At 45.0% G+C, this 10,449-nt stretch overlaps 2 protein-coding genes across 3 annotated transcripts; both read left to right on the top strand.

Moving 5' to 3' along the window:
* Window positions 1-2,002: 2,002 nt before the first annotated feature.
* Window positions 2,003-7,356, top strand: LOC138967226 (uncharacterized). Of its 2 annotated transcripts, none has more exons than XM_070339746.1 (2): window positions 2,003-2,202; window positions 3,877-7,356. In XM_070339746.1, the coding sequence occupies exon 2, from the start codon at window positions 3,878-3,880 to the stop codon at window positions 4,859-4,861; it is 984 nt and encodes a 327-aa protein (XP_070195847.1). In that variant the 5' UTR covers window positions 2,003-2,202; window position 3,877; the 3' UTR covers window positions 4,862-7,356. The 2 variants fall into 2 exon arrangements, 1 of the variants encoding a protein (XP_070195847.1); XR_011455881.1 differs by lacking the exon at window positions 2,003-2,202 and having other exon boundaries at window positions 3,805-4,921; window positions 6,360-7,356.
* LOC138967772 (uncharacterized) lies at window positions 6,794-7,327 on the top strand. The gene has a single exon (XM_070340428.1). The coding sequence runs from the start codon at window positions 6,794-6,796 to the stop codon at window positions 7,325-7,327; it is 534 nt and encodes a 177-aa protein (XP_070196529.1).
* Window positions 7,357-10,449: the final 3,093 nt, after the last annotated feature.

Here is a 10,449-nt window from a genome sequence, read left to right on the forward strand (position 1 = left end):
GTGGACTTCTGATTAGTTTGACGGTTTCCAGGAAAACGGTAATGGTGTGTTGGATCCGGGAACCTAGTTTTTTTAGGACCAAAGCAAGGGTTGGAAGACACATTAAGTAACAAAGTAATTTTGAGAAATCGTACGTCGAGATATCAAACACGCACCTACGTGCAGACGAGTCACAAGATTATTGACTGCTGATTCCAGCATTCCCCAGTACATCAGCTGGCCGGGGAGTAGGAGGAAAAACTCGTGTATTTAAGACAATTTTGTTCACACTAACCAATGCAAGGGGTTTAACAAACGTGTTTCATGTGCTGAAGAGCTTGAATGCCATTTGAATAAACGATGGTATATTTAAATTAACGACACTGAAAGCCCTGAAGGACTCGATTTGAACAACCGTGGCAATGATAGCTTGGACTATTATTCCACGGTATCAATGTATCAGATTAGTTGTGCAGGTCAAACGTGCATTTGTAGTTTTTTCTTGTGAGCTCGAAGCGCCACGGTACTGTAGTAGATCAAGTCGTACTGGCAATCTTACAAACCTGTTTGTTTAAGCTTTTTTTTCTAAAACGAATTGAACACAAGATTGTTTGGACGTATTTATTGACTTTAAAATCAATGTTCAGATGTTCTTTGTTTGTACTATATTGTTACTACATTCCAATTTGACACATATGCACTTTTGAGTATTACTTGTTTTATCACATCGAACTGGAGGAATTATGCACCGTTACACGAATTTTGATTATGCACCAGCTTGATTTTTCACACGATGTCTTTCTGCAATTTTCATGCAAAATCAGTATTCAATTGCTGTTTTGTGTTTACATGTTCTATGTCATTGCCGAAACATTTTGCAGCACGGTTTTGTTTCCTGGCATTCCACGTACCTCTTTTTAGCAATGTGTTGTGCATTTATTCCAGGAAGTGTTTCTGGGAGTTACCTCAAAGTGTTACATTTTGTCACGGTCATATTAGCTAAGAAACTGCTGTGAAACATTAATTCCAGAATATGATATCTTCATACTCACACTCTTTCCCGTGTAGGCTCGCCATATCAGATCTGTCCAGGATTGTACATGGGATAAGCTAGACTATATCCCACCACTTGGACACATACCACAAATCATGTTCCAGGCTGCTGCAGGTTGGGATTTGATGTTGTTATTGGATGAATTGGATGAATCTCACACGGCATAAATAAATCCCTGCGCCTTGAATATGTGCGCGATATGAATTGCATAAAATAAAAATAAAAAAATAAAAAAATTAATCCCTGCGCTTAGAACTGTACCCACGGAATACGCGCGATATAAGCCTCATATTGATATTGATTGATTGATTGATTGATTGAATTGATTTTTAGAACGGACAGTAGTGTCAATCTTCAAAACTGATAATTAATTCCACATTTCCAACACCGACGGGACGGAGAGCAGCGTGCAGGCAGTTGCTGTAGGGTATGTGTCCAAGTGGAAGGTGGTCTTATCCCAAGTGGCAAGTAAAAACCTTGGCAGATCTGAGATGGTGTACCGAATCATTTTTACAGGAAGAACTATGCCTTTAACTTCAATGTCTCCAATATGAGTGAGTAAGTAAATGCAGGTCTGTTTTATTGCTTCATTTTACAGGTGTGGCTTCGGGTAACACGTGTTAAATGGCTACAATGGAAAGTCGTCGTTCGTATTGTATTTCAACAACTGACAACACAAGTTTTGAGCATGATTCTATCTGTGCAGTTTTGATAGGATTTCAGCGGACGTCATTATTTCTTGAATGATAGCTTGGACGTCAAAGGGTTAAAAAGACAACGACATCAAACACACACACACACACACACACGCACGCACGCACGCACACCGGCGCACGCACACACACACACACACACACACACACACACACACACAAGAGGTGTGTTATAACATCAGCTCACGTCAGTCATACTTATACCCAAAGCAACATAAAAACAAAATCAGAAACAAAATGATATTTTTGGGTGTGAAGAGAAGCGAGATTGTGGTGTATAGACGGTGCCAGAGCACAGGTCATATGCATAACTAATGAGCGGAATGCCGTCTTCCCATTGGCCAGCCGGCCCAAGATCAGTCTCTCTGCCATTTCTGCATCTGCGGTAGCCAGTGCCAGACGTCCCAAACAACTGTGCGAAAATTTTCAACGTTTCAAGGATTTTGGAAAGAGAAGGTACACGTACTTTTACCTTGTTTTGTTTTGTTTTGTTGCTTGATTGTCGAGAGGGGCGATTGAGATCGAAACAGCGGTAATAGGCTCGAGTGGGGCCAATTAGTTGTCTGCAAGGAAAGTTTGGAGTTTGGGAAACTGGGAGACAGCGTGGCACCGTAGGCAGAAACACGTGGTTTCACGTTTGCCGGGAGTGACACTCGAAGGAACGAGGGTGATAGCTAGGTAGACGGTGATGGTACAATTAGCTGACAGCCGTCAGTAAAAGTGTTCAGGGAGAAAAGAAGACAGTATCATCTTCTCCTGGCATTAAAATTGGTCCGAGCAGTGGCAACGCGAATCGCTCGGTCACGTGACTAGTTTCTTTGTGAAGAAAGACGGCGGGAGCGAAAATGTTTACAAGTTGTGCGGTGGTCGGGCACTCTTTCACGTGGAGGTTTCAGCGATTTGTGAACACAGATGAGGGGGTGCGGCCAGATTTAGGTTTTGATGGTTTTGAGCAGATATTCGATGGGAGAGGGGGCCGAAAAATAAGCGACGTTGAATCAATGCTAGAACAGAACAGGGCCATTTTCACCCGGAAAAAATGGGGAGTGATAGTGCTAATGGTGGGGGACAATAATATTGTTCCCGGAACGACACCGAATAAAGTGTTTCGTGAGCTGTGGCATCTGTGTGTGAGGGTGCAAACATTGGCAAACTCAGTAGTGGTGGTGTCAGGGATGACACAGAGATACAGTGGCTGGGGGGGTTTCAATGACATAGCCAGGGAGGTGAATAGGCTTCTTCATCAACAGCTGAAAACGGCACACAGGATAGTGGGTTTGTTCCCCCACTACGTGGCTTTCCCTCCAGCAGAGAAGTTTGCTCAGTATCAGAAACATTTTTTAGCAGATGGGATTCATCTGTCAGGGTCGGGGCACATGCTACTGTACAGAGCACTGAGAAAAGTTCTGTTGGACAGTCGGCATATAGACCAATGAGGTAAGAAGGTGTTGTGGTTGTTCAGCGGGTGAGAGGGAAGTGGGGGCTAATAGTGATAGCCGGTATCCTCTCGTGCTGATGGCAGAACCACAATAGGGGTAGATGCAGCACGGACGGGGTACCAAGGTTTATTCCCAGACTGAAGTGGTTGGGTTCTACCGAAGACGCCAGACGCAGAGCTTTGATGCCGGGAGTGGAATAGGATGGGGTATCCTTTCCAGCTTTTGGAGTGACGTCATTGTTGGTTCTGGTTTGGTATAACCGGTTGTGACTTCATGGGGAATGTGTATTGGTACAGCCTGTGCTGCATGATCAGATTGACAGTGTTTTCTTAGGTGTACTCTCGTGCTGAGGGCAGAACCACAATAGGAGTGTAGATGCAGCACGAACGGGGTACCAAGGTTTATTCCCAGACTGAAGTGGTTGGGTTCTACCGAAGACGCCAGACGCAGAGCTTTGATGCCGGGAGTGGAATAGGAGGGAATATCCTTTCCAGCTTCTGGAGTGACGTCATTGTTGGTTCTGGTTTGGTAGAACCGGTTGTGACTTCATGGGGAATGTTTTATTGGTACAGCCCGTGCTGCATATATATAAAAAAAAAAAAAAAAAAAAAAAAAAAAAAAAAAAAAAAAAAAAAAAAAAAAAAAAAAAAAAATAGGCCCCTGATGCTTAGTGGCCTTTGAAATGTTTCAGGATGTCGAAGCGTCCAACCAAGCGACCGGGGCGTCCCTCAAAGCAGCCCCCGAAGAGGTTTCGAGACGAGGAGGCTGAAGGAGAGGACGAAATGGGCGTGAAGGAGTCGCTAACCCAGCTCCTTGCTGAGCAGAAGGCCCTGAGGAAGGAGATTGCGGAGATTCGGGCCGCCAAGACGCCGGCGCCTGAGGCATCGCCCGCAGGATCGACCACCTCTACGGGTGGAAAATCCAACTCAGGCATGGCTGGGCACTCTGGACACTCCGGTGAGCAATCTAACACTAGCGGTACACAGGCGTGGGCAACCGGCAACCAGAAAATGTTGCCCATTGACCTACACGTGCCAAAGACAATAAAGGAAAAGATCTGGAGCGGTGTGGCGGTTAGGTTCGCAATACTCCTGCCCGCGGACCCGAAGGAAATGCTGGAGGAGGACTCGGATGAGGACGATGAAGACAAAAAGAAGAAGAAGAAGAAGAAAGAAAAGAAACTGTTAACCTTCACAGAGTGGGTGAAGGCCTGGAACATTTATACCACTATACTACAGGACAGAGCGAAAGAGGTACACAGGGGCCTGGGTGCCCACTTTGCTCGGGTGTGTACCCTGCATGAGCTGCAGGGCAATTGGCGGGACTATGACTACCGCTACCGGCTCGCAATTGCTGCAGGAGAAAGGGCATGGGGGGACAGCGACGCGGACCTGTTCGCCACCACCCGCTTAGAGCCTGCCACCCAGACCCATGACGGGGGAAAGAAGAAGCCGCAGGGTGGCGCAGGGGTGAAGACTGGAAGTGGAAACCCAGCCAAAGTGGGGGGCTTCTGCTTCCAGTTCAATGAACAGGGGTCTTGCAGCCGCCCCAATTGTGGCTTCAAGCACTTTTGCTCGCAGTGTGGGGGGCAACACGCAATCCGAAAATGCAGCGCCAAAGGGCACCCCTTTCGAGCGGGACGGGGGGGAAAAGAAGCAGGAGAAGGAAAGAAATGAAGACTGGGGCACGGGGGCCACGCCAGTGAAGGCGGACAAGCTGGAAAAGTGGCTGGAAGGGTACGATCCACAGAAGAAGCGGGCTTTAATACAGGGATTCAGAGAGGGTTTCCGGGTAGGGTTCACAGGAGCCCCAAATAGTGTAGTTCAGAAGAACCTGAAGTCAGCAGAAGAAATGCCAGAAGTAGTAGAAGCGCACATAAAGAAGGAAATAGAAGAGGGGAGGTTAGTAGGTCCCTTTAGGCATATTCCTTTTACTCAGTTCCAATGTTCTCCAATCGGCTTGGTAGAGAAAAAGACGAAAGGAAAGTATAGGATGATACATCATCTATCTCACCCGAAGGGGGCATCCATAAATGATTTCATAGAGGAAGACATGGCCACAGTGTCATATGCCAATGTGCAAGATGCAGTACAGTTAGTGCAGACAGTAGGAAATACAGCATTTATGGCAAAAACTGATGTGGAGAAAGCTTTTAGGTTGTTGCCTATTCACCCTAGTGACCAAAACCTCTTCGTACTGAGCTGGCAAGGAAGTTTTTATGTTGATCTTTCGCTTCAGATGGGTTGTTCTTCGTCTTGTCACTTGTTCGAAGAACTAGGCACGGCTTTGGAGTGGATTGCTGTTCAGAAGTTAGGGATACCATTAGTGCACTACCTGGATGATTTTTTCTTTGCGGCAGTATCGAAGCAGCTAGGCAAAGAATACCTAGACAAATTTCTGGGTTTGTGTGAGGAAATAGGAGTTCCCATGGCACCTGATAAGACGGAGGGCCCAGAGACGAGGTTGACATTCCTGGGAATAGAGATAGACACAATCGAAAGAGAAATTCGGCTGCCGGTGGAAAAACTCACGAAGTGTGCCCAAGAAATACAGAACCTACTACAAAAGAAGAAAGCAACAGTGAAGGAAATTCAGTCGGTCATAGGGTTGCTGAACTTTGCTTGCCAGGCAGTGGTGCCAGGGAGGGCGTTCTTGAGGAGATTGATCGACTTGATTAGAGGCATACGCTCTCAGCTATTCTTCGTGAGGCTGAACCAAGGGGTGAAAGAGGATTTGAAGACTTGGCTAACTTTTCTGCAGTCATTTAACGGGAAGTGCTTTTTTCTCATGAACAAGGAAGTATCCTCAGAAGAGCTGGATTTAGTGACGGATGCATCCGGGGCAGTGGGATACGGGGCTTTGTTCGGTAGGCAGTGGTTTCAGGGTAGGTGGTCCGACTGGTGGCGACTCCAAAATATCACCCTACTGGAATTGTATCCTATCGTTTTGGCTCTGGAGACATGGGCGCTGGCCTTTCAGAACAAATACTTAGTCATTCATACAGATAATTTAGATTTAGTATCCGTAATTACTAAGCAGACATCAAAAGAACCCCTGGTGATGATTCTGGTGAGACAATTGGTCTTGTGCTGTTTACGGAACAATATTGTTGTCCGAGCACAACACATTGCGGGTGTTGACAATGCAATTGCTGATGCGCTGTCTCGTTTTCAGATGACGAGGTTCCGGCAATTGTGTCCACATGCAGAGCCACTTCCGGTTGGGATTTCACCTCTGCCAGAACAATTGGGGGGGATAGGCGACTAGGAGAGCTGTTGACAGCCTCGTACGCCAAAGGGACACAACAAGCATATAGAAGGACCTGGGTGAGCGTGACTAGTTTTTTGAAACAGAGAGGGTTTTCTACTTCCTTGCCAATGAGCACTGCAGCGGTGTGTCTGTACATTGGTTCGTTGCATGAGGAAGGGAAGGCGGCTTCAACGGTGATGTCCGCAGTTTCAGCAATCAGTTGCGTCCATAAATTGAATGGGTTAGGGGATCCCACTATTGATTATACTGTCAAAAGACTACTGCAGGGGTGCAAAAGGGTGGGTGACAAAGGGAAGGATACAAGGTTGCCCATTACTGTCCCTATCCTTAACTCAATTATGGAGAAGAGCGAGGTGGCCATTGGGGAGAACTACGAGAAGATACGTTTCCGGGCTATGTGCACCTTGGCCTTTCACTCATTATTGCGGGTGGGGGAAATGGCGGTATCCCGGGAACCAGAAAACGTATTGCATAGGGGAGATGTCCGACTGGACGGACAGGCATTGACCATAACGTTCCGCAATTTCAAATCTAGCGCAAAACCAGTTACCCATACCGTAGAGAAAGCCAAGGCAGGCGTCCCATGCGCGGTAGAGGCCATGCGGGCCTACATGAGCATTCGTGGGAACGCAACGGGGCCGTTGTTCCGAGCTATGTCGGGGGCACCCATAACGGCCAGGGAATTCAACGAGCAACTACAGTTGGTTTTCCAATTTTGTGGCCTGCCCAAACAGAACTTCAAATCGCATAGCTTTAGGATTGGGGGTGCCTCCCACATGGCTCGGAACGGGGCATCGGACGCTCAAATCCGTCAGGCGGGCAGATGGTCTTCTAACGCTTTCTTGTCTTACATCAGGGTGCACAACTGGTAGATCAGGTAAAACGTAGGGCTTCTCTCTGGGTGCAGTGCAACAGAAAGGGGGAGGTCAGGCACATGTCTGCGTGCAGTGCAGCAGAACATTAACATGGGATCACAGGTGTGCAGTGCAGCCTGGGATTATAAGAAAGTGTGCAGTGCAACTTTCCGAGAAAGGTCGATTTTGATTGGTGGCGGTACCTGATGTGAGTCATCAGGTGGTGGCGCGTACCGCCGGATTGGTGGTGAATGACAGACATTATGTATTTAATCGATGTGCTTTAATTGGGCTAAAACACAATGTTTATTGTTTTTTAGAGTTGCCAATATAAGTTTTTTGATGATGGTCTAATGAGCGGATGCAGAAAGCTGTAGATAAAGGGAAGTAACCCGGTGACCAGTCTAGTAAAATTTGACAGCTTGTTGGTGAAGCTGGAAACAAGAACAAAAAACAGTAAGCTAATACATAGTGGACAATGCCATCTATGATGTGTAAGACAATTTTTGTTCTTGGTGAATTTATGCAAATGTACAACCCAATGTATATGATTATGTCAATCATAGTTTTTGTGGAATTTATGAAAATATTCCACTGATTTTGTATGCATTATCTGCGCTGAAAATGAACGACCTGTGGTGTCGACCAATAAACATTTTCAGCGTAAACTGGCAATGAAAGTTTCATGTGGTTGTGGTGGTGACTGTGGCGCTGGCTGGCGCTGGCTGATTGTCCGGTTTCGGAAAACTTTTTATCTTAAATTCTTGTCTATCCTCGCACATCTGAACATGCAAAAATGATTTTATGCACAGCATAAATGATATTTTTGGGTGTGAAGAGAAGCGAGATTGTGGTGTATAGACGGTGCCAGAGCACAGGTCATATGCATAACTAATGAGCGGAATGCCGTCTTCCCATTGGCCAGCCGGCCCAAGATCAGTCTCTCTGCCATTTCTGCATCTGCGGTAGCCAGTGCCAGACGTCCCAAACAACTGTGCGAAAATTTTCAACCCCACCGCCATCCCCTTACTCCACCATAACGTAGTTGTGTGGGCGCGTACCGCCGGATTGGTGGTGAATGACAGACATTATGTATTTAATCGATGTGCTTTAATTGGGCTAAAACACAATGTTTATTGTTTTTTAGAGTTGCCAATATAAGTTTTTTGATGATGGTCTAATGAGCGGATGCAGAAAGCTGTAGATAAAGGGAAGTAACCCGGTGACCAGTCTAGTAAAATTTGACAGCTTGTTGGTGAAGCTGGAAACAAGAACAAAAAACAGTAAGCTAATACATAGTGGACAATGCCATCTATGATGTGTAAGACAATTTTTGTTCTTGGTGAATTTATGCAAATGTACAACCCAATGTATATGATTATGTCAATCATAGTTTTTGTGGAATTTATGAAAATATTCCACTGATTTTGTATGCATTATCTGCGCTGAAAATGAACGACCTGTGGTGTCGACCAATAAACATTTTCAGCGTAAACTGGCAATGAAAGTTTCATGTGGTTGTGGTGGTGACTGTGGCGCTGGCTGGCGCTGGCTGATTGTCCGGTTTCGGAAAACTTTTTATCTTAAATTCTTGTCTATCCTCGCACATCTGAACATGCAAAAATGATTTTATGCACAGCATAAAGCTATATAAGCTCACGGTGCAGTGGGGAAAAAAACCACTTGACAAAGCACCTATAACTTCAACTGAAAGCAACATTTCCAAAGCACTGGGTCAACCTTTGGAGACGGATCTCTAGCTAAATGGAAACAGCAGTCATACCTGCGATGTAAGGTCCCTCCGATGACGGGACTGACATACACAAGAACGGACACCTTCTCAATATTTTGTCCCTCATTTTCTTGACAAAAATATACCTGTTATGAAAGAAAATCTGCAGTAATGTAGGGACACTTTCTGCTTTTTCCAAGGGTGTCCTTTCGTCACAGGTACCACTGTACCTGCAAGACTGGTAGGCATATCTGTAGATATTCGCTGAACTATCGACTGATTTGCACCTGACGACTCTTCAAGCATGAACGCTCATGACGAGGTTTGTCAGTACATAAAACGAAGCGGCACTACTTTGAAAAGCCTTTGCTTTGCATGAATGATTAGAACTAATTTGTATTGATGGAATGTGAATTCCTGTGTGTTTTAGGTTTATTGACTGTTTATTACATCTGCTACACAACGACCACACCCTGTTTATTTGTAACTGTACATATTTTCCTGTATTTTATGCAGTTTAATCGCGATTTTGTATGTTAATGTGAGTGTGTGTGTGTGTGTGTGTGTGTGTGAGAGAGAGAGAGAGACAGAGACAGAGAGAGAGACAGAGAGAGAGACAGAGACAGATAGCTATTGACAGAGACATAGATAGAAGAGATGCAAAGTGCTGTCCTCCCGCTCGCGTTATCTTCGCCTACGGCAGGGGCAAGTAATCCTCCCACTGGCGCCAAGCTGGCAATTGTTGTGTTTTTAAAGAATTATAACTGTTTCATAGAAAGTCATAGATAATAAAACATGCAAACTGTTAATTATTTGCACTAAAGAGAAACAGAAAATCACAAGAAGAAGATTATTGCATCATTTGGTGATTAGAAGATGAATCCTAAAGTAAGCAATTTCGCTCATTTCTCCTTAAAAACTTTTTATCCACATGCCAGTGTAAGTGCGAGAACCACTTGAGTGAGACTTAAAAGCATCAAATTTAATTACAGCGCGTCAAAATTTATACAAACAGATTAATGTATACACCAGTAATGCATTTGCCAGTTAAGGGAAAGTAACGTTGCGCACAAAAGAAAATATTAGCTCCCAAACATTGTATGTCTCTGCTATTGATTGATACACTTTTTCATTAGAATGAGAGCCATCTTTGCATCATTATGGTAAATTGTGTATTTCACAAATAATAAACAACTTTCAATCCGTTTTGTTGGCTCACGAAGTGTAGCCTATGCGATCGTAACTTTGTCTGTCTGTGCGTTTGTGCGTGTGTGTGTGCGTGTGTGTGTGTGTTTGTGCGTGTGTATGTCTGTGGTAGAAACTTTAACATTTCCGAGTCTATGTGTGAGTGGTTATCCAAGACTATGGATAAAGCTCGCATAAGATTACGTCACGGTCAAAAGTGTTT

Source organism: Littorina saxatilis, linkage group LG5 (assembly GCF_037325665.1).
Source record: "Littorina saxatilis isolate snail1 linkage group LG5, US_GU_Lsax_2.0, whole genome shotgun sequence".
NCBI classification, from domain to species: Eukaryota; Metazoa; Mollusca; class Gastropoda; order Littorinimorpha; family Littorinidae; genus Littorina; species Littorina saxatilis.

Bases quoted from the DNA above. Each gene is read 5' to 3' on its own strand.
- LOC138967226 (XM_070339746.1), top strand. From the start codon at position 3,878: ATGTCGAAGCGTCCAACCAAGCGACCGGGGCGTCCCTCAAAGCAGCCC.
- LOC138967772 (XM_070340428.1), top strand. From the start codon at position 6,794: ATGGAGAAGAGCGAGGTGGCCATTGGGGAGAACTACGAGAAGATACGT.